The 25,407-nt window shown below is 32.6% G+C and overlaps 1 protein-coding gene across 11 annotated transcripts in view; it reads right to left on the bottom strand.

The window, feature by feature from the left end:
* The window catches only part of LOC126739973 (WD repeat-containing protein 47), a 132,299-nt gene that overhangs the window by 8,901 nt on the left and 97,991 nt on the right, over nucleotides 1-25,407 (bottom strand). For 8 of the 11 annotated variants that reach the window (XM_050445810.1, XM_050445808.1, XM_050445809.1 and 5 more), the window contains one exon: nucleotides 736-935. In XM_050445810.1, the coding sequence (XP_050301767.1) occupies nucleotides 736-935 (200 nt within the window). Of the gene's footprint in view, nucleotides 1-735; nucleotides 936-15,153; nucleotides 15,874-25,407 lie in introns of all 11 variants that reach the window. The other 3 variants (XM_050445815.1, XM_050445814.1, XM_050445813.1) reach the window with 1 other exon arrangement.

Raw genomic sequence — 25,407 nt, forward strand, 5'->3', positions numbered from 1 at the left:
GTATGCCTGGAGGCGACTATAACTATTCTTATTGAAAAGCAGGTTAAATGATAAACAAAATCCAAATTTTAATTTAAAAAATAAAGGCAAAGTAATTCAGTAAAAGGTGCTCCTTACAGAATTGAATTCATCAATAGACAAAATTTCATAGACAAAATTTTCAATAGACATTCAATAGACAAAATGCGAAATTCTTGGGAGAAGATAAATGTTTTGACTTTAATGATAAAAGTTCTGATTCTTGCTTTGATATGTTTTTTTAAAGATAAAAAAAAATTTAAATAATTAAATATTACGAATATCCTACACTAAATTTACTCAAAAATTGATTTTCTTACATATTTGTAAGAAATTCAATTCAATTTAATAAAGATGTTATATCAAGAGCGGAAAGCATCAAATACCTCCGAATGATTATTGATCAGCTGTTAGGATAAACAAATGGACCATATGGTACGCAAGAGTCGATATGTGGTAAGTAGATCTTTATATTTAAGATATTTTTTAGAAGATAAACAACTGAAGGCTATTCTAGTCACAACTAAATTATGGAATCGCCAACTATATATTAATATATTTTTAATTAAAAATAATATAAATATATCCTATTTAACTAATTTTGTATATAAAGTAGCTAAAGTCTTCGATGTGAACAGTAGATATAACTAATAATTATATAAAACAGTTTAACTTAATTAATATACTATTATCAGTGTTTTTCTGTTCCAAACTTACCTGAGGTCTGTAAGTTTCGGATAAGCACATATCCGAAGAGTTTTCGAGTTCGAACCGACCGCGTACAGCTGTCCACCAGGATGGAACTCGGCACACCTAACGGCTTGGACATCTTCCAAAGAGGTAACTGCCACGAATTTGGGCTTGGGAGTACCATTAGAGTCGTTCCCATCACCGTCGGAGCTTGCTCGTGCAGAAGGCTGAAAGAATAATTAGTATTATTAAAAATAATTTTTATGGTTTTTATACGTGTGGTGTACTCAGCATAAAACGACGTCACGTAACGTTGAAAGTAATAGAAAAACACGACTAACGACTGTAAGAATTGAAACTTCAAAAGGAAATTACATTGCAACGCGCTCTCCGTATGTGAAAAAAAAAGCAGTTGTTGCAACCACCGAGACAGATGCGACGAAATTGAGAGAATTATGGCGGCTTTCACTGGCAAACATATCATGAAAATTTAAAGTGCACGCTCGGTTTAATTGTAACCTATTTTTTTTTTAATATCGTTCTCTAAATGCCTTATGATTACAAATGAAGAATGTTAACAATACTTAGAAGGTTCATGATTGTTTTTGCAGCAAATCATTTTACTATTGAAAGTTACATACTAGGTAATAATGCGGGTAGTGATTGAAGTGCAATTGTACCTATTATAACTTGGTTAGACAAATTGCATACTTACACATATCTAAAATTTACATAAATGGAAATTAAAACCAAATTACGAAGAAAAATACAATCAGACTATAATAAATACAATAGAAACGAATGAACGTAAAAAAATATATTTTTAACTATGTTCAATCTCATTATCTAAAGAAAAATGGGATTAAAATATTAAGAGAATGGTTTCTCAACAAGTCATTTGATTTCTACTGAAAGTTCAAAAGTTAGTTCCCAAAATTAAGATGGAAAAGGTAAAAGCAGATGAATGAAGACGAAGAAAAGAGACTCAACCTGAAATTAAAATTTAAAAAAAAACATATTATTTCAACTTTTACATATGATAAACCATCATAGACCCAAGAATCAGAATTCAAATTCGATATTTTTCATTTTCTTGGATGACCTATCTTGATTCGGGGAATAATAGAAGAATTAGATTTGTTTTTTAAATCCTGCAACTTCTTCTTCTGGTATCATGACCGTTCAACGATCGTTGGCTGGTCATGATACTTGACAACTATTGTTTTATTGACAGCTGCTCGGAAAAGTTAGACAGTACCATTGCCTCAAATTCTTTATCACGATGTTCTTCTTCCTGGACTACGTTGCCTATTTTTCCCTCTATAATAAGATGCAAGATCTCATATTTCTTTGGGTATATTATTATCCATATTATTATTACCAAAATATTCTAATTTGCGTCGTTTCATAGTTTTAACTACTTCTATAATAATCTTTATTACTACTTAACTGTGTTCTAACTAATTCGGTCTACACAACTAATATTTAGTAATCGTTGGTACACCCACATCTCGAATGATTCTAGACGTTTGAGCAAAATCTCGGTAAATGTATATGCTTCCAAGCCGTATAAGAGAACTGGAAAGACCTAGCAGCATCCTTCACTTCTTTCATCTTCACAAAGCCGTCTCGAGCTTTTTTTATTTCCGTTCTGATTTCGACAGTTGTGTTATTAGATTTTGTAGATCTTCATTATCAGTGACAATAAGTATATCATCAAGGTATCTGATATTATTTACGTTGACTCCATTATTATCAATTCCTTCAGTGGCTTCAGAAAGAGCCTTACTGAAGATTGAAAATCATGCTTGACGCTAATTTCATCTGATAGTTGGTGTTCCACCCGCACCTTAGCTGTCTAGTGCCAGTACAAATTGGCAATTATACGAACATCTTTGCCATCTATCCCCGTTGTTTTTAAAATTTGTAGCATCTTGTCATGGTTTACCTTATCAAAAGCCTTTTGGAAATCGACTGAACAAAGGAACGCACTATAATTAACATCGCGACATCTTTGGATCAGCACATGAACAGCAAGCAACGTCTCTCTAGTTCCTACTGAACTGACTGTTTCTGATTGTTTCATCGAGCTTAATAGTTCAACTACGTAAAAAAATTGGATTTTAAGGTGCACTTTACTACACTTTAACTATGATTCAGGACATTTTTTTATATCTGTTTAAGTTAAGATATTTATTATAATGATGATAATATTAAAGGCATAATATATGTATTTAATTTTTTTAAAGCTTTTAAGTGAGGCAACTAATAAAAAATTACTAAACACAAAAAGGAAAATTGAGAGAAATAGTCAATACTTTAAGATAAATAAGAAAGTAATGACAGTTAAGAAAGTAAGACAAACCGATAAGTTATGAGAGACTTATAAAGTCGACTAAAACGATCATATTATTATAATAAGGTTGTTGGTAAAATAGGACTTAAATTGAGCGAAACTGGTGTTCTCAACGTATTTAATATATGAGATGAAACTTGTACATAATAATTTATCTGTTAGTTACATAAAATAAAAAGAAAAAAAGCAAGAAAGAAATATGGTGTCGAGAAAATAGAATAACAACACAGTAATAATAATAATTGAAAACTAAATATTTAAAGTATTCTTTTAGGAAAAAAAATTGTACGCCACTGCTTTTTCTCCATCAGTTAGAAGCATATTGCATTCTATGCCTTTTGTTCAAGCATCGCAAGGCTTTCGAATAAAAAAATTAAAACCAGAGAAGGATGAAACAAGCCCAAGCCCTTTACACCTAGTCCAACGTGAATAGCTGACGTCTTTTTACCTAATCTACAGATGTGGAACCAAGGTAACTCATTGACATTTCCAAGTTCTTTGGCTTTTAATAAATCTTGGTGAGGCTGCAGAAATCCATCAAGAGTCTTAAGGGAACTTATATAACCCTGTCAGTAGTACCAATCAACGGAATCCATTTATTAATCAGTCGTTTTCCGAGAACGAACCCTGAATTTCCTAGATTGCCTTTTAGGATCTCATGTGTGCCCACGAATATCAGCTCTAGTTAGCATTTTCTTTGAGAAGTTTAAATATTTTGTAAGAAAATTTTTCATTTAATTCTGAGAAGGATGAGACGAGCTTAAGCTCTTTACACCTAGCCTAAGACGTAAAACCAAGATGACTTATTGCAATTTTTACTACCTCGGCTCCAGAACTTAATCAAGCTCCTTATGTGAACTTCTGGTTCATTTCAGTACCTCATAATCTATGTACGCTTTACAGCTTCCTCAAGGACATGAAATCCATGAAATAAGGATACTTCATTGGCTGTTCCTTTGATCTTCGAGATCTTTCAGTGAAATTGCAATGATCCGCCATGAGTCTTATATAAGATAATTCACATTTTGGCCCTAAGAGTACTTAACCTTTACTTTTCTTTTGCTTACATATGATTTAGGTCGTTGAATAGAGAGCTGAAGATTCCAACATATCCAGGAATTCTTTATAATTCAGCTGGCTTCGGATATTCAACCGCTTTTGCTTTGGTGCACTCTTCCAATGGATGGAATTCATCAATGAACAACTCGTTTTTGATAGTGAATCATGGGTTTCTATATCAGGATCATAAATACGATGCATCTCATTTCTCAGGTGATTTTAACCCACACGAAAATGAAGCGTTTTTTCGATTTATATTTAAGCCAATGAAACTGGAAAGAATCTAAAAAAAATAAAATATTTAAAAAGAAAACTTATTCCAACAATATTAATAATGATTATCAAACAAATTAATCTACAGAGGTCATAAAAAAGTTGCCTAAAAATAAAAATAATTAAAAAAAAGAAAGCAAGTCATCACCGCGCAAAAATTTACATAATTATTTACTTTCGTTCAATTAGTTCCTTAAAGAAATAAAAATTCGTTGACTCGGCATTAATATATAAAGATATATGTAATTGGTCGTTTCCTCGTTAACTTAATATAACAAAAACCGGGTTTTATTTGACAAGTTACATTAATATCACTCGCTGCAGCATTTATCACTACTCTTACTCTCGGAATATCATTTTTACTTTTCAAATGGTAATGGTGCGTAAATTTAAATTATTTTTATTTGGTATCGGTTTTATGTTACAAGACAAACTTGTAGTTAGTATTGTTATTTTACCATGATAAAACTTGATTGATTATGTTGAAATTCGTAAATAAGAGGCATTAGAAGAGGAGTTTTCAATTTATAAAATTATTTTCCTGAGCATATCTAAATATCTATATTTTATGATTTGTTTCTAATTTTCTTAATTTTCTCCAACATATGACAGCATCGCTTTATGTGCATGTGCACTTCCCAATGATCACCGGTGAGCTTGTCGAGCATATAAAGGAGGGATCGGGAGGGTTCGGGCTAGACCGTGCAAGCGTTGTTGCCATATGACACAAGAAGTAGTGAGGAACTTTAAAAGAATATCACGATGTAATTGTCGTAACTTATCCAAAATTCATGCGCTAGATTGTTATTATGCTTATTATGCATACTGTTATTATGCTTGAATAGGCGAAACCATATTTCTCATAAAATTAATGAACTGAAAAACTACGTATGGATAATCAATGAAAACTTCATTTGGGTACTTTTTTATATAAAACCATAAATTCTTCGTTAAATAGTAAATTTGACATTTTTAAAACCAGATCAGCGATTCATAGTGTTAACATTAGACAACATATAAATAAAAATATACTCTATCAAAAATTAGGACATTATTGTTAGGGGTAATCATTTGCGAAATATTTTATTAGATTGCTAAATCAGATTTTGGAGGCACTAACAATGTTAAATTTATTAAAATTCAAATATAAACTAAAGGAATTTTAATTTTTTAGTCAGCAAAATTAACGTATTTTTCTACAATATTCGTGCTCTGCATAACTTATTGCCACCACTCTTAACTACTTTAACACGTTAACTGCCACAATACAATTTTTTTTACCCCACTAGCCAAAAGCTATTTTTTATTTGTTTCACTTCCAAAATAATAAAAATGATGACCCACAATTAATTACTTGTCAAAACCTGTCAAAAATTGTGTTTCTGAACATGAATCAAGTGTCTCATAAGGCCTGGCTGATGAAAATTGCACAGTAGGCCACGTGAATCATACTTGATTCAAAACAAAACTAGCCTATTCTTGTTGTTTATCGTCATTTATGTGTGATCAGTCAAACAATAAAGAACTAAAAACTTGTGTTTTGAAAAAAGTGTGTTTTAATATTTGTTTATTAGCGGTCTTTATTATTGACTAAGGTAAGATTTTATCGCAAATTGCTTGTTTTCCAAGCTAATTTTAGATTTTTTTTTGAAAAGATGGATAGTTATAATAAAGAACAGCAGCGTCTTGAGAATGAGCAAAGAGATTCACAAATAAACGCAAATCGAGTGAAACATATTTTGGAAGACGTCGGTACTGCTAGATGCTGAGATGCTGCTTTTGTTATTTCAAAATATCCCAAGAAAAGGGCAGGTCTGTGGCAGCTAAAAATTCTGCACAAACTAGATGGAAGTGCATTCAGTGCGAGTCATGTCTGCTTAAAAGAATAATTATTTTTATGCTTTTAAAAACTGTGTACCTTGTATACCTAGCTTCTAAAATGTCTTTAATTTTTCCTAATAAAAATATCTTCAAAAATAAATTTTGTTTTTGTTCGACAAAAATGTACAAACCTTGCATTTAACGCTATTTATATAAAAATTTCGTGTGCTAATCATTACATTTTATACGCCAGGCCACGCTTTTTAAATTACCATTGATTTATATGGCTACTGAGAATCATCGGCGAGCTACAGGCATAATTACAATAGTTTTCCTGTGAATCACGGCTGATTCACGTGGCAGTTAACGTGTTAAAATAAAAAAATATTAAAACCTTTATTCTTACTTTAAATATTACAGTTTCACTGACGATTTTAGCATCAGCTACGAGGATTAAAATATTTTATTAATTTACATGAAATAAGTTCGTTATCAATAGATAAATTATTGCTTGCTAAACAGCGATTTAATGACGCTGAGGGAAAGCAATTCAAATATGCATAATATAATAATAAACGGAATAATCTTCTAATAAGCTGCGTTAAATCATCGCAAACAAGAACAAAATCCGTGATAGAGAATAAACTCGATTTCTAGCAAAACACGCGTCGCATCAACGAGAATGCAAAAGGAATTAAGCAAATTGCCATGGAAATTTCGCCCAAGACCATTTATAGAAAACGAATAATGGGAGAAATGAAAAAGGACGTATGTAACAATGAAAGTGATACGATCGGGTCGGAAATTATAAAATTTATTATTAATTCTACTTATTCTAATAAATAAGGTAATAAGAACTTAATGGCGCGCCTTGATTAATATATTATAAAACATGTTTTTATATTTAACGGTACCCAGACTGTTTGAAACAACAATTGGTTTTTATCACCAAATCCCAAAAAGACATTTTATTTTTTGGTAGGTTTAATATTTTTTTAATAATTTTAGTGGTATTCTGGAAAAATTACTTGCGCATCCAGTTTTATGAAAAATTGAAATTCTTGGTTCCCTAGTGAATGAATGTATTGAAATATTCCCCTAGTTCCTAAAGTATCTCAGTGTACCATTATCAAAACATGTCAAATATTGTTAAATTTTATATTTTTAATTTCATCCTGTTTTCTTTCAACTTTGAAAACTATCGTAAAAAAGTAAAGCTATCAAAGTTTGTTTTGCTTCTGTTCTTAAAGGACCACGCTGAATAGCAAAGCAATTTTTACATTTAAATAAAATAAATTTATTTGACGTTAAGTAAATGACCATATATGCGATAAATGCAACTTCTCTTCAATATTTATATTTTATTTCGAATTGACCATTAGATAAAATAGTAATTATATAATATTTCTTAAGTTCTATAGACAGTTCCTAGTAGGTATTTAATTAATCATCAAATTATGTAATTTGAATGAAATTAACTTGCCTCGTTTGCTCGCAATAAAATAATACCCAGAGAGAAGTGTATTGATGATGACGATGTCTAAAACTATAAAACGGTGTTTTATGGCCAATTAATACTCATAAAATTAAATAAATTTAGTCGACTTTACTGAGAAGGTTTATAAATCAATGTACATCTGTTAATAAAATATGAATTTATTAGTCTAATGCCGAATAAAAAAAAAAGTATGCTATTTTCCTAAGTTAATTCGGTAATCGGGTTATTAAAAACTGTTTTTAAGACCCATAAGTCAACAAAATGGGATTTTGCATACTTCGTGTCCTAATTCGGTTGTACTTACGTAACTTATTTACCCAGTCGACGTTTCGCATCAAATTAAATGCTTCTTCAGAATTAATTAAGTAAACAAAATTAACTAAAAATGATGTAATGGTATAATTTTTAACATTATGAGTTTCAACTAAATAATACGTAAAGATTTTACAAAATATAAAAGTGATTATCGTGATATTTTAATTGTTTGGTATGTAGACTTAAATAGTTCTGCAAAAGGCCACTTTATAGTAATTTTATAGGCCTTCAGGATAATTTGTGAAGAACGGTGAGTCATAGCTATTTAAGTTATGCCCAATTAAAGGTAAAAACCTCAAGAATTTGAAAAACAGGAAATTTATAGCTGCCAATACAGTCCTGAAGATCAATTCTTATTCTGAGTCTTTGTACCCTCTGAAATGTGTGGTTATACTATTTTAGGTATATGTGTTTCAATTTGTTATTTCCATGAGTTTCTATATTGTGCTTGATATATTGCCTCGTGCATTGAGTGCCCTGTCATTTGTTTTAATCTGTCAGTCTACTTCATTGGAGACTAGTCTAGGTCTTTTTCCCTGAACTTTTCCTTCGACCACGAGATTTTCCACCGTACCTGTTCTAGCTATGTAACCAAAGTAACTGAGGTATGCTCTATAAATTTAGTAGATTTTTGATTTTTAGTTCGTGTCCAGAGGTCTTTGTTCTGTTGTCACCCATGACACTCTTAGGATTCGTCTCTACACCGATCATTTGAAGGCTTTGATTCTTTTTGGGTCTGTTTTCTTTAAGGTCCATGTTTCAGCAGAGTAAATAGGAATTGGGAACATCAAGAAATTAGCCAACTTTATTTGTACTGTTTTTGTAATGGCTTGATATCTGCATAATTTTATGAGTTTAGTTGTTGCTGATCTGGCCATTGCCAATATTCTCTTTATTTACTGTGAACGAAGGCTGTTTTTGTTATCAACGACCCCAATTTATACAAACTTCTCCAGCACATAATATCTCGCCTCGATCGATGATCATTAATTTGTTTTTTTTTTCTTAACGATTCTTAACTTTCTTTCGAAGATCAATTAGAAGGTCGAAATATCAGCAAAAATATTTAAGCCCCATAAATGAAACTATACGAAAATTATTAAAAAATGCAAAAAATACGACAGTTATATTACCCAAATGAAAGCAGTTTGGTAAAAGACCATTAATCAAAATAATTATAAATTTTGTATTTCAAAAATCAAATTTCCTTTTATTTGACAGTGCAATGATGTAAAGTGGAACCCATTGCTATTCATTCTTAAACTGCAAAAAAACCTTATTACTCAAACAGTGCTATTATTTTACTTCTATCTAAACAACCTCTCTCTACTTTTGAACGACTGCATCTTAACACATTTTATTTTACCTTAGCAGCGTGAAATATTTTATAATCATATCGCTTAAATAAAAACTGCAATGGATACCTAATTATTTATCATCCATAGTGGATTAATGTGATCTACTAATTCTCGTATATATGTATATCATGAAACAAATAAATAAAACCGATAAAATGCAACTCTACTAGGGATTCCAGTGACTGATTATTTAGAACAACTTCTAGGAAAACAAGAAAATTGTTTATTGGTTTGTTACATTATCGTAGCAAGGAATTATTGTATAATAAAAATGACAACTTTACCACAATACATGATTTTTTTATGTAATAGCATATAATTTAACGTGCAAATCTGTCTGTAGTTTTTGATTAATTTATTAAATACAATAGACATTCATATTAGCAGAACATTTCTTTGTATTTTTTCACCCGCAACAATAGCAATAATTACATAGTACACATAAGAATTCCGAAAGAAAGCACAAGTATTGTTACCAAAAGAGCTAATTTATTTGGATTTTTCACACCGGATCACCGGTTGCAATTATCTTAAATAATCGAAAATGATTTTTTCGCTCTCACTTCAATTTCGATTTATTATGGTTAAGCGCTCATTATATCGGTTTTATTACTTTCGCCTAATTTCTACTGTCGATATAATAGCTGCGGTTAATATTGGTCAAATTGAATTTTTTTTTAAAGCTAGAAATCTTTCTTGGTTAGGTTTAAGTTAATTAGTGTGTACATGTTGGCTCAAATTTTCAGATTTGACAGCTATGTAAAATGTGATGCGTAATTGAAATTAAAGAAATTTTTATTACTAAATTTAGGAGTTGGACTATAAAGGGTTGCGTTTTTTAAATGGAATTTACCCAGAAAAAAATCTTCAGCTGGTAACACCTTATTTATCATTACATTTTTAAGTCTTATGGTCAATTCTAAGTATTTTTTGTGTCAACTGTTCTTAAGTTATTGACGCTCAAAGAGTCAGATTTTCGTAAGGTAAATCCCTATGAAAACCTGCTTTTATTATTTACATTAAACACTCGAATAAATTTAAAAAAAAAGATTTTTATTTACTTTTGTTTCTGGAGTTATTGAACGAATATTTATCAACGATTCTTTACAGTGTCCTCAAATTTAAAACCCAATGTTTTGTCTCATAGAAAAACCGTCATCAGCTATTTTCTTTTTGAATAACAACTGTACAAGATACACTTATATTAAATTAAATTTTAAATGTTTTTTAATATAATTTTTTTACTCTATGAAAAACTAATACTTTCGCAAGAGTTTCGTTTTAATCGGCTTTAATTGAATCGGATGTTAACTCCTATACCTTTTCTGTCATCTTGTTCTTTAATCTTCAGTTATAAAATTAATTACACATAAAATCCTGCATAAATTCCCAAAAACTAAAATACAAAGCATTAAGGTCAACCTTGTTCTCGACCAATCAATTTAAAAAATTACTTTCCACTATTATTTACTGATTTTAGTATTAAGAAACGAAAAATCTACTTTTAACGAAAATTATATGCAAAACAGAGGCGCGTGTACTGTTATTCCCAAAGAAGCACATTTTAGTTTCAAAGATATTGGTATATTATGCTGTTTAGAAATATCGGATTTTAAATTTAAAAACACCGCCTTTTAAAAAATAAAAAAATAGCCACAAGGATAAGACTCGAATTTAATTCACCCTGTACTAAAATTAATCAAGATCTTCAGAAAACATTTTTTTTCCAAAATAGATAAATAATGCATAAAATAAAATGAAACACTATTTTGTAGTAATTTTAAATGAGTAGGAGAAAACCAATTAAATGTTTTAAACGTATCCATTTCAAGCAAATTAAGATAGAATTCCCGCTGATTAAAAGCGTCAAACACGTTTACAAAATGTAGATACGTGATAATTGGATATCCTCTGGTTGCAACATAGACGTAAGAAAATTCGTTTAAATTACATACTTCATTAGATTCGCTCTTTTTTACAGTGGATATTTAGCCAAAATCTTTAAATAAATTAAATATGTAATTCGTAATAAGAGACTAGTCAGTTAACACATTGTGCTGAACAAACTTTAAAGTCAAATTATAACATATATTCACCATGTTTTTGAGTTTGGTTTTGTAAGAGCCGAAAACTAAAAATAAAAAATCATGGGAACAGGAAGTATAGGGACCTGTATGTTTTTTAAAACTGAATAAAGAAACCAAGTAAAATTAATAGTTTCGCCAAGTTGAACATTCGACCATTTTCATTCTGATTTCGAGTAGAAGATACCAATTAAATTACTTCAATAGTTCCAGTTGAAGCAAATAACATCAATATGCCCACCGATTTAGAGCGTCAAACATGTTTACAAACGTATGTAACAATTAGATATCCGCTGGTTTTAATATAGACGTAAGAAAATTCATTTACTATAGTGATCATTTGAAAAAATAAAATATTTAATAAATAATTAAAAACCGAAATATTTCTCGTAAAAATACATTGGAAGGCTGCTTGCATAACAAAAAAACTCACCCCATGTTAGTGTTATATTTCTCTAAGCTGAGATGACCTATTTCTAATTATTACATGCTTAAAAAGTATATTTCTTATTTTTTTATAAGAGAGCCAACTGTCTAAGATAATTGAAAATACCCTTGTGAGAAGAATGATTAATAAAAACCTGTATTATTGTATGTATATTGTAAGTCGAAGGCCAACATTTTGAACATTTACTTGATTGATTTTATCTTTAAGCCATTTATTTAAAATTATACTTTTTAAATTTTTTTTGTAACTTTTATTAGCCCCTGTATCGACTAGGCAAATAGTAACGATTTAAAACTTTAGGGTTATAATCCACATTAAAATACCTTCAAAATAAGGTATCACTCGACCCCCCGTTCCATTTAAAATTTTGAGGGCCTTTGTCACCCCCGCTAGGGCTTTGCCCTCAGGGGGGCGAAACTAGCAAAAAAAATGGTTCCCCCTTGAATAAAAAATTGACGGGTCCGAGGATTTTTTCGCAAATGTTCTGAGGGACCCAAAATAGGCTCTGTCTCGTTTTCAAATGGCCACCCTGTATAAATATGTTTTTATACTTGGATATTTTCAAGCGAACGAAGATAATTAAAGTTTATTGGAAATTGGAGTATCGTTTTGAATTCTTTACATCACATACTTATTACGTCCTAAAAAATATATTCGAGATCTTCAATTTTCTCCGCATTCACAAAATTTCATCATCATTTCTAATTCCTATTTTTTCTATATGTATATAAAACGCGAAACAATAGTAGCAAATTTTCTGTTAGTCTCTCCACAGAACCTTCTTCTCGATTTTAATATTAGGTTATATAGTAATTTGCCTTTTTTTTTTTTTAAAATTCAGGTGTCAATAAAATGTTAATTTTTTCCAAAAAATTCTTGTTAAATCTGTGTAAGGAAGTATAAAATCAATAACCTCCCTTACAAGTATATCAGATTTTATATTAGACTACAACTTGATGATATATTTCAGAGCACTAAAGGCCACCCAGAAACTATAATATTATTATAATTAACTCTAATATACGCAACCTTCAATACTATTTATTAAAACCAATTAAGTATCGCATAAAAGTGCCGCGAAACGTGAAAATGACAATAATAATTGCCGGTTTTAAGATAAAAAGAAAATTCAATCGCCTTAATTACAGCCAGCGTACGATGAAGTCGATGTAAGGATATGTAAATACAGAACTGCTTTGGATTAGATTAAAATTACCTGAATAAAAATAGTTAACAAGGTGGAGCAGATTAAGGAGTGTCCGTCTTTGTTTAGGTTCATGATACATATTTTTTTTTTACTTCTACGTTCATTCATTCAACACCAGTTTTTTTAAATTTATGTTTAAATGAAGTTGTGCAATGTCGCAAGCTTAATTAGGTTTTATATTGTTGGACTACTTTGATTATCCCATATGATAGTAATAACTAGCCACCCAAAGTGATTAAAGTGCATTCAAAATCCACACAATTAAATCATACCGACTTAATTCTGCTTCGTCTTAGAGATTTCTCTTGGAAAATTAATTTAAAATGCTTTTTTTGTTTATTTATATACTCTCTTCAATGCAGTCATTAATATTAATTCTATCTTTTACTAATGAATTTATAGCTTTAAAGGTATAAACATGGCTACTGATACGATCGCTTAAAATACCAAAAGTAAAACGTTAAAATGAAAAATATGCAAATCCTTCATTTAATGAAGCGGATCTAAATTTCGTGAATATTTTTAAATTTATTACACTATTAGCGTATTTTATCGCTCTCCTGATTTTAAAACTTACCGAATTTTTAAAATTTATTAGGTCCATAATTTAAGAAATATTAATTGTGAACACCGAAATTAGAACAAAAAAGGCCATATACAAAGTTGCTTTAGAATATTCTTATAGTTCTATTAAAATAATAAAAACATTCTCAATTCAGGCCTAGACACATTTTTTAACATAAGCGATGATTGGTCAAACATTAAAAATTAAGAGATTATTATTGCATGGTTTACACAAGTAAAGGGAAATCTATTTTATGACTTTTCGTTGCCTAAAGCACAGAAGCACACTGGAATATATATTACTTCCGAGCTTAGTAGAATTATTGCAGAGAGAGGTTCAAACAAAATTATCACTATTGTGACATAACGCGGATAATATGAGAACTGACTGGGCTGAATTCAAGATAAGATACCCAAGTATTAAGTGAATTGGATGTGATCAATTTACTTATGAAGGATATGGAGTTCTTGAATACGCTTCAGGATCATGTGAGCGCAATGTGGCAATTATTAAAAATGCATGTAGAATCTAGATGGAGCAGGATTGACAGTATTCAGGTTATCAAACAGCGGCTCAGAGAGTCTATAATAAACTTTGATGTGAACGGTATTGCTCCTATTAAAATCAAAACTTAAATCTTATCCGACTATGTGTTTTGGGATCAGAAGAACGAATTTCTAAAACTGCTAGATCCGAGATACAGAGCGGAAACTTGACGCATGAGGAACTATTGTTCAATAAATAATTGACAGAGCTATTGCTCTTTTAGTGGATCTCTCTTTACTAGATGATCAACTGAATGTAATAGGGAAACTCATCAACTACAGGACAAGACAAAACCAATTTGACAAATTCATAAAATGGGTTGCATCAAGGCGTCACTTCTATATAAACTCCGTCCGATTTCGATTTCACCAAGTAACGTCCGTTACTTGGTGAAAGAATTGGTTGCCAAATTGCGCATTAAGGGATGTGAAAAATTGTTCATAAAAAGCTTCGATATCTATGGAAAAAAACTCGTTCAGGCAAGCATGCTTTTATTAAACATAACTTGAAGCTATTGAGTGGAGATAAAAAATTTCAAATCAACAATTTCAGCAGTCAGGATAAAGAGGTCGAAGTTGAAGATAACGAGGAGGATGAATTTGCTGATGAGAATGATGTGCCATTAACTTCAGCAATCATTTTTTTCGTTTGTTATTATGCCAAAAATGGTTTATTTCTTATATTCGATTCTTTTGTACCAAAGAATTTTATTCTGTTGTTTATACCTAACAAAGGTTTTTTTCTTGTTATTTTAACAAATTATAAATTATATGTCAGATGTACTCAAAACTCTAAAGAGGGTGTATAATGAGTACTTATGTAATTTTTCCATGCGCCGACTTAACTCGGCAAACCAGAAATAAATAATTTCTAACCAGCACTAAATCGGTAAACTATATAATGACTTAAACAAACCTGCTGTCCATAAAAAGGTCCTCCACCACCTCCCGCACTATGTCGTCCAATCAACCTATGCCTCAACTTCACCCCTGGCGGACTATTCCTCTCCAACAAGTTCTCCATAGACCTCCTTCCGTCCACTTTTCCCTCCAGCCTCCCTCTGACCCTCGGGGCCACCATATTCCCATTATAGTCATTCTCATAATCCACCACAAACTCCCTCATATCCTCCATAGATCTGGATTTCGGATTCGGCGCATGCCCATTTGTTCCGCTGCTATTTTTTGCTCCATTATGACAATGACAAGGGGGAGGACTAAAAGTTTCTTTCTTGGGCCATCGTCTTGGATCCACCATGACCAATCTATTAGGGTTGGGAGGTGGTGGCATCACGTTTCTATAAAATGGGGGTAGCAAGTGATAATCACGCACTTTCGGGGGATAACTGAACCCAGCTGGTCTAAAATGCCTGGGCATGTCTCGCCAAAACGTCGGTTCTGGAGGTCTGAAGGGATAAGAGTTTCTTTTTGGGTTCACTTGCGGGTAGAACGGAGGGAAAACGCCTCGGGACGAGAGCATGTCGCTGCTTGACCAACGTTGCTGGTTGAATGGTGGTTTTTGTTTTAGCAGCATGTCTCCCATGGTTGATAAGTCTTTTTTTTATTACGGGACCTAGTATTTAGGTTGCTCGTCGATGATTGTTTTTCACATATGAGGTCATCGTTGGCAGTAAAGCTGTATAATTCATTTTTGGTACAGGTTTATGCAATATAACGTGTAATAATGAATGGTTTTTATGGTTATTTTGTAGTTTTATGTAAATAAATTGACGGTGAAAATTAATGTTAAAAAAAATTGTTGATAGCAATCATTCAACAAGTTGTTATCAAAAATAGTTGGAAATGTGACCTAATAGTAAATTTTGCAATCTCAATATAGATAATACTGCTAAAAATATATGGTGAAAATTCGAGGGTAACTATTAAGATCTCAGTGAGTTTAAGAATTTATAAAATTCCGACTATTTCCGAAGAAAAAAACGAAAATAAGAAATCTTTTCTTTCTGACGTTATTTAAACCTCTAAAATCACTTTTGTCGCTCTACATGATTGTGATACGTTTGTGTTAGCGTCCATTTAATAATTATTTCAAGTATTTTTCATAAGACTTCTATGACAAAGAGAGAAATAGGTAGTTTTTTTTTAATTAAATATTTTATTTTTATGCATTTTAAGAATTATCCAATTATGCTAACCTACCATAATTTAATCGACCTTGTATCTTTTACAATTTCCGATTTCCTAATTATTACCCTCCAATTTGGGGCACATTGTACATTTCTCATATTGTATTTTTATTAAACCTAATGCATTAAATAGCGTGTCTCGAGTTCAATATTTGCTAATTACTATAACTCATTTAATGATCAATTCATATTATAGTGGTACGGCCATTATAGGACATTATAGTGTTAATCACTTAAGAAATCTTTTAATTTAATAATGCAAAGATTAAAGATGCCTTTTTTTACTATGTGTAATTACAACGATTTGTAATGTGCCTTTATGACTAATCGCCATTTCATAAGATCGCACGCTTCTAACCAGTAAATTTGATTAGCTCACAAAATAAACATATTAACAAACATTTGAAGAGACGGTAACAGGTCTCTTCAATCAGTTGTGAAACACGAGTATCTTCAGAGGAACACTTTCCTTTTCGATTTAAGTATATACTTGTTAGGGCCAAATTTGAACAGCGGCATCACCGCTCGTAGTTAGTTTAATGAGAGTCTTCAATAAGCTCACACCACGACGCCGTTCCTATGTACCAGTCGTTACTTTTACGGTTGTATTTAATATAAATATTAAAGTTATTACAAATAAATTATACAGTCCATATCGAACCCTTCATTTTGGTCCAGACGAACCGGATTTGAGGTAGAAATTACATTTATTGTGGCAAATTTGGTGCCTGTTGTCGCGGCCATTTTTGCAACGCCTTCACGAGGCTAATTTTGGAGCCTACTACTGCTAGTTCCCAGGCCGGAATTTGCAAGTTTGTTAATGGTTTGATTGCTAAAGTGGTAATCAGGAAGACATGTAAGTCCGTTGACATTTATTACTTTGGTCAGTCTATTTGGGTTATTTTATTGTTCAGTTCTGGTAGGTTTGTTTAGTGAAATACGTACAATTACATTTTATTTATATCTTAATAGTTAAAATGTCAAATTTAAACAAACTTAGATTAAAAAGAGGTGGTATTAAAGGTCAGTTGACAAGACTTAAACACCATTTTGATGCCCTTGACCTAAATAATATTTCTGAATTGGAGGTTACTCAACTTCATAGTCGCCTAGACAGAGCCGAACCTCTCTTGAGCCAGTTTGAAGACATTCAAAATGACATTGAGGTAGAGTTGAGTGCCGCTGATCAGGAAAATGTAAATATTGATGAAATTATTGAAAAGGAATCTTCAGAGAGACTTAGTTTTGAGGAGGAGTTTTACTCTATTATTAGTAAAATTAAGATTGTTGTTAATAAATTTAAGTCATGCAATATGTCACATACTAGTAGTTCAGGTAAAAGTGCAAAGGCGACTTCCAGCATTGTTGCAAGGTCTATTCACGATATACCTGATGTACCGGTGACAGTGCAGAGCACTGCAAATACTCAAACTTTCTCTCAATTGGAGCCATCAGCTCAACCTCAAACTTTCTCTCAGTTGGAGCCATCAGCTCAACCTCAAACTTTCTCTCAGTTGGAGCCATCAGCTCAAACTCAAACATTTTCTCATACTCCTATGTTTGTTAAGCTGCCTGATCTAAAGCTTCCTATGTTTAACGGAGCCTATGAAAAATGGCTGGAGTTTAGAGACTCTTTTGTTGCAATGATTCATAATAATTATAATCTAAGCGATGTACAGCGTTTTTATTATTTAAAATCATATTTAGAAGCCGAGCCTCTGCAGGCTATTGCTAATTTATCGGTAACAAATGACAACTACTCTGTTGCCTGGTCTCTTTTGGTTGACAGGTATGAGAATAAACGATTAATTATCTTTAATTACATAAAGGCTTTGTTTGAGTACCCTGCATTAACTAAAGAATCGCATAATGATTTGAGAAAGTTATATGACTTGTTTAACAAGAATTTGCGCTCGCTTAAAAGTTTGGGACAAAATACAGACAATTGGGACACTTTGATTGTCTATTTACTTACTAGTAAATTCGATTCAACTTCACGGAGAGAATGGGAGTCTTATCAAATTTCAGGTGAATTGCCCCAGTTTAAAGATGTAAATACATTTTTAAAGGCAAGATGTGAAATTTTGGAAAAATTGGAATCTGTTAAACAGCCAAGGACGTTGCCGCGTACCGAAAATAAAGTTCGTTGTCACCATTCTACCACGAACTCCCAAAAGCAAGCCAAATTTGTTTGTTATTTCTGTAAGAAAAATCATTCCGTCTATCGGTGTTTTGCCTTGAAAAAATTGGATGTTAAAGCTAGAAGTTCAGCAGTAAATAAATTGAATCTATGTGTTAATTGCCTTAATCCCTCTCATACCATAGAAAATTGCTGTAGTAATTCAACTTGTCGCCAATGTGGACTCAAGCACAATACACTTCTTCATTCATCGAGTAGCCATACTCCGGACGATCAACAGCATAATAGGCGTGATGCCCCAGACGCAGGTGAAGCAGTCGCGGAGCCGATGACGACACTTGTTGGTCATACGAGTGGACAGGGGACGACGTTGTCAGTTTTATCGACGGCGAAAATAAGAGTTTGTGATTCTAACGGAGCGATGTATGTTGTGCGTGCATTATTAGATGCTGGATCTCAGAGTAATTTTATTACGGATAGTTTGGTAAATAAATTGGGTTTAGAGAGGCATAAGATTAATTTTGATGTTATGGGTGTCGGTGAGGCTCTGACGACCACCGTCAACTCCAGGATAAATTTAAATATTTCTTCAATTAATGGACTTTTTAGCGATTTTATTTCTTGTCTTGTTATTTCCAAAATAACTCAATTTTTACCCACGACGTCATTTGATGTTTCGCAGTGGAATTTGCCTGCTGATTTGGAATTAGCCGATGATTCCTTTAACATACCAGGGCCAGTTGATATCTTATTAGGAGTAGACATCTTCTACCGTATTTTATTAAATGAACAAATAAACTCACCTGGTTTGCCGGTTGTACAAAAAACGAAATTAGGATGGATCTTTGGCGGTCATTTTAATAAGAATTTTAACAAAGTTGGTTTTTCAGAAAACACTGTTATTTCTTGTTTTTCTAGAGATATTTCAAATGAGGTTATTGATATGCAGTTGACAAAATTTTGGGAGTTAGAACATTGTCCAGAGACATTAAATCAGCTATACTCGGATTCTGAACAGTTTTGTGAGGATCATTTTATGCAAAATTATAGTCGTGATCATAAAGGTCATTTTATCGTCAAGTTTCCTTTTAGGGATAATGTTAGCAAATTAGGAATGTCTAAGGAAATGGCTGCTAAGCGTTTAACATTTTTGGTGCAGCGTTTAAACAAAAATAAGTCTTTAGAAAGAGAGTATATTAATTTTCTGAATGAATACCGGGACTTAGGGCATATGGTTAAAGTCAAAAACTTCTCTATCAGCGACGTCGATCCCAGGTTATGCTATTATTTACCGCATCATGCAGTTCTTAAAGAATCAAGTTTGACGACAAAGCTTAGGGTAGTTTTTGATGCGTCAGCCAAGACAGATACTGGATTATCTTTAAACGACATTCAGTATGTGGGCCCAACTATTCAAAGAGATCTCTTGTCTATACTCTTACAGTTTAGAATTTACCCGTTTGTCATTAATGCAGATATATCCAAGATGTATCGTCAGATACTTATTCATCCCGATGAACGACGATTTCAAAGAATTTTATGGAAGGATCCGCAGTCCTCGGATGCTTCTATTGAATGTTACGAGCTACAGACTGTTACTTACGGTTGCGCCTCGTCGCCATTTTTGGCAGTCAGATGTCTAAAGCAGTTGGCATTAGATTTTAAACATGAATTTCCGCAGGCTTGTGAAATTATTTTAAACTGCTTTTATTTTGATGATCTTTTGGCCGGAACCTTTTCAAGTGCTGAACTATTGCAGCTTCAACGAGATATATCATTTATTTTGGAGTCTGGAGGTTTTAAATTAAGAAAATGGCTTTCTAATAGGCCTGAATTGCTGCCTAAGTTTCATGTAGATAATGAAATATCTTCGGGTATTTTGCAAATTGGCCAAACTGAACAAAATAAAACTTTGGGTATCATTTGGAATGCTTATAGTGATGCTATTCATTATTCGATAAAATCATTTTCTGGTAGGGGCATTCTGACCAAAAGGGTAATTTTGTCAGTAACAAGCCAAATATTTGACCCTTTGGGACTGCTAGGGCCAATAGTTGTCGTTGCAAAACTTATTTTGCAATCTTTATGGCAAAGCCAGCTCTCTTGGGATGAGCCAGTACCGGCAGTTCTTACTGAAAAATGGATACATTTTTGTGAAGACCTTCAAACTCTAAATGAGTTAAAAATTCCAAGGTTTGTTTTATGCAATGGTTTCCTAAAGGTTTGTTTATATGGATTTGCAGACGCCTCCGAAAGGGCCTATGGAGGCTGCGTTTATATAGTAAGCTCTACAGAGGATGGGGTTGTGTCTTCTAATCTATTGTTATCAAAGTCTCGCATTGCCCCAATTAAGACTATAAGTTTACCTCGCCTTGAGCTGTGTGCTGCGTTGCTTACTGCAAAGTTGGTGGATAAGGTAAAGGAATCCATCAAGTTAAACATTGATAAATGTTATTATTTAACTGACTCCACTATTGCTCTTTGTTGGATAAAGGGCTGCCCAAGTCGTTGGAAAACATTCGTGGCAAACAGAGTCACTAAAATTCAAGCCTTAACCAGTTCGATTGATTGGTTTCATGTAAGGTCAGAGGCAAATCCTGCCGACTGTCTATCCAGAGGCATTTCAGCCCAACAACTTTTAAATTTTGAGCTATGGTGGAAGGGACCCGTGTCTTATTTTTTATGCTCAGATAATTTGCAAGAGTTCCCAGTTGTACCACAAGAAATACCGGAGGAAAAAGTTGTTTCCCATTCGTCTATTGTCTTCGAGGCACCTGATTTTAATTTAGATAAATTTTCACAATTAATTAAATTACAAAGGGTGTTTGCATATGTCTTAAGATTTATTAAAAATTTGAAAGATAAAGGGAAATTCTGTGGGCCTCTGTCTTGTAGTGAGCTTAATTTCTCGTTACAGAATTTGTTAAAAATTGCTCAAAAACAATCGTTTCCCAGTGAATATCATTCCTTTTTAAGTCAGAAGAAAATAAAAATGTCTAGTAAACTCTTGAGCCTTAATCCATATATTGACAGTGATGGTTTAATAAGAGTAGGTGGTAGGATTCAAAAGGCGAAGGTTTCTGAGGAACAAAGGCATCCTGTAATTTTACATAATAAACATTTTTTAACTACTTTGATTATGCGTCATACCCATGAACGCCTTTTGCACTGCGGTCCACAGCAGTTGTTATATACTGTAAGACAACAATATTGGCCAATTTCTGGTCGTGGCCTAGCTAGGTCTGTTGTTAGACGGTGCGTTATTTGTTTTAAGGCTAAACCAGTAACTGCTGATTATATTATGGGAAATTTACCCGAATGTAGAGTATCAGCGTACCAACCAGTGTTTACATATACTGGTATTGACTACGCAGGCCCAATTGAAATTCGGGACAGAAAAACTAGAAATCCCAAACTTTTAAAGGCGTACATATGTATTTTTATTTGTATGAGTACAAAATGTATTCATCTAGAGTGCGTGACAGATCTCACAAGTCAATCGTTTATTTTGGTCTTGCGGCGATTTGTTGCGAGAAGAGGTAAACCTTTGCACCTTTATTCTGATAATGGCACTAATTTTGTCGGGGCCAATTCAATTTTACGTCAATTTTTTGAGTCCAATTCTGATAGGATTGATTCTGCTTTGTCTAGTGAAGGTATTAACTGGCACTTTATACCTCCCAGGGCTCCTAATTTTGGCGGGTTATGGGAATCGGGCATTAAATGTGTTAAGTATCATTTAAAACGCGTAATTGGTGAAGCTAAACTTACCTACGAAGAGCTTAGCACGATTTTAACGCAAATAGAGGGAGTGTTAAACTCCAGACCTTTATCGCCATTGTCAACGGACCCTGAGGATGTGACACCTCTGACCCCAGCTCATTTTCTGCTGGGAAGACCGATGACAGCCCTTCCCGATGATGACTACAAGCAAGTGCCTGAAAATCGTCTTGCCAAGTTTCAGCGACTTCAATCAATCGTGCAACACTTTTGGGAGCGTTGGAACAAAGAATATATTTCGGAGTTGCAAGCCGGGTCAAGTGGAAGAAAAATCATCCTTCTTTGTTGAAGCTTGGATCGATTGTGCTGATTAAGGAGGACAATTTGCCGATTTCAGCATGGAAGCTAGGTCGAGTCACAGAATTACACTACGGTGAAGACAAGGTCGTACGAGTCGCCACAGTTATGTGCAAGGACAGGACCTGTTGTAAACGGGCTGTTACAAAACTTTGTGTGCTGCCTATCAGTGAAAATAATTTAATAGAATAGAATTAATTTTAAAATATGTTCTGTTAATGCCTGATTGGTATTGTATTTTATTTAAGTTAGTTTAATATTTTTTCTTAAGGCTAAGGCACTTGTAACAATTTAAATTTATTTAGTTTGCTTGTTTTTTATATTACTAATGTTGAAATTGATATTTCAAGGCGGGCGGCATGTTAGGGCCAAATTTGAACAGCGGCATCACCGCTCGTAGTTAGTTTAATGAGAGTCTTCAATAAGCTCACACCACGACGCCGTTCCTATGTACCAGTCGTTACTTTTACGGTTGTATTTAATATAAATATTAAAGTTATTACAAATAAATTATACAGTCCATATCGAACCCTTCAATACTAGTTTGAAAGGATTATTAACCTTGTTGATACATAGCAATCACTGATGTTCTATGAATGACACCTTTTACTTCTTTCTTTTTTATACTTATACACTGGTGTTGAAATGTTGACTAACTATATTTTCTTGACACCTACGTGGTTAACATTCAAAGAGATACAAAATTTAGATTAATGCTGGGTTTATGTGATTTTTTTGGTTATAATAATAGGTTTGTTCTAGCAGAAGTTTGACCAATTCACAAACATCACACTGGGACACATCACATTGGGATTCTGACTGCCTATCAACTGTTCTAGCAACAACAAAGTTCAGTTTGGAAATTGGTTTCAAACCACTGAAAGCAATCCCTAGAATTTCCTAGGGATTTCGGTTTAGGACATGCGCAGGGTATATGTCAAGACTCTATTTTCTTTTTTTGTTTGTCATTTAGATAATCAATAAGAAATGTATATCGGATTTGGAGTTTGATCTTGTGGTTTGATCACGTTTTATTGTGGGATAATTGAAATCTGATTTTTGCTGCTTTCGAAGTTTTAGGGCTGGTTTTAGAGTTAATTTACTACGGTATTTATTAAATATCTAATGGTAGGTATATAAAAAATTCAATAAAATTCTGTGTAATTTTACATTATATATTGGGTATATAAATATATGCAATATTTTATTATTACGGGTATTAAGAGAATCCAGAATGTCATCAGACTCTTCAAATTCGGATTCAAATCATGAATTTGATTCTAATGTATCGATATAATGATGAACTAGTAGATATCCTGTTCCAAGGCCACAGGAGACCAAAAAATTAAGGCTACCTCGAAGTTGCTGTACCACTGTACAATTACAACCACAACCAAAAATTTATTGAGCATTTTCGTGCTCAAGTGGCTCAAGATATTGGCCATAGAAGAAAGTGAGTTTTTTAAGTCACAATCTGGTGGAAATGGCAAGCTTCTTCATTTAGAGACGTTGGAGATAGATTTGACATCACAATTAGCTGCCTTTTTTACGTTCTTTAAAGGATGATACATTTCCTAAGTGGAATGTCACCAAATATCATCAAATGACCATCTGATCTTGAAAAGACAATTATTGAACAACGTTTCAGAAAAAATGGATTCCCAGGGGCCATTGGGGCTATTGATGGTACTCATATAAAGATTGATAGGCCTAAGAATGATCCAGGCTCATATTTAAATAGAAAGAATTTTTACTTCATCCAGGTCGGTTAAATAAGAAATACCTATTTATAGTTTTTACTGAGTTTTACCACTTAAACCTCTAGCATTTTTTGATGGATTAAAATTATATTAAACACAAAGAAGTCATATATGCGTACATGAGAAAAGTTTGAAGCTTCTAGAAAGTGGTGCTAACCCTTAATAATTAATTAAAATCCTTAAAATGTCAGTTTATTATGAAATTCCTTGCAAACCTCGTTAAATAAGGCCAATCCTATTTGCAGATCTCAAACTTCCAAAGGTGACTTTGCAACCCAGTTTTGAACTTTTGACAATGAGAGGAACAAGGATGGGTATACAATGGTATTACGAGGGGCGTTTGGTAATGACAAATACAGTTTGTAATTTCATTGTTTATTAAAATTACGAATAAAAAAATAGGGACAAATTTATTAAATTTATCCCGTATTCCGTAAAATTACATTAAAACGTTTGTTTTAACTAAAACAAAAAAAACCGTATTAATATAATTTAATTAATTAATTAATATAATTTTGGAATATTAAGTCGGAAGATTCTAACTATTTTGTTCAACTCAACCTTTTAATATTATTTTCAGATGCAAGTAGTTTGTTATTATGATTTATTGATAAGGGATATTTTTGTTGGATATCCTGGCTCTGTTCATGATAGCATAGAGTTTTTAAAAATTCTTCTGTATGTGCGGAATTGGTAGAGGTGTCAAAATTTTTATTTACTGCCATAGAGAGAACTTTACAGCCATAGAGAGAAACTTTATTTTAAAGCTATCAACAAATTGATATGTGATTGCGCATTGTTTAGGTTTGCTGAAGCAAAAATGGCGACAACTGTACCATATCAAATTAAGCAAAATTGATAATATAGTGCTCTTTATTCGGGCCTGGTGTGTACTACACAATTTATCTCTAATGGGAAAAAATTTAATTGCCGAACCTGAAATACACATAGAACTACCTTTGTCCCACAACGATGCCAGACAAGATGACGATAATCAAGGTATTCAAGTCGCGAACTTCCTGGCTGTGGGGTTATAAAAGAAAACT

This window comes from Anthonomus grandis, chromosome 8, assembly GCF_022605725.1.
Source record: "Anthonomus grandis grandis chromosome 8, icAntGran1.3, whole genome shotgun sequence".
Lineage (NCBI taxonomy): Eukaryota > Metazoa > Arthropoda > Insecta > Coleoptera > Curculionidae > Anthonomus > Anthonomus grandis.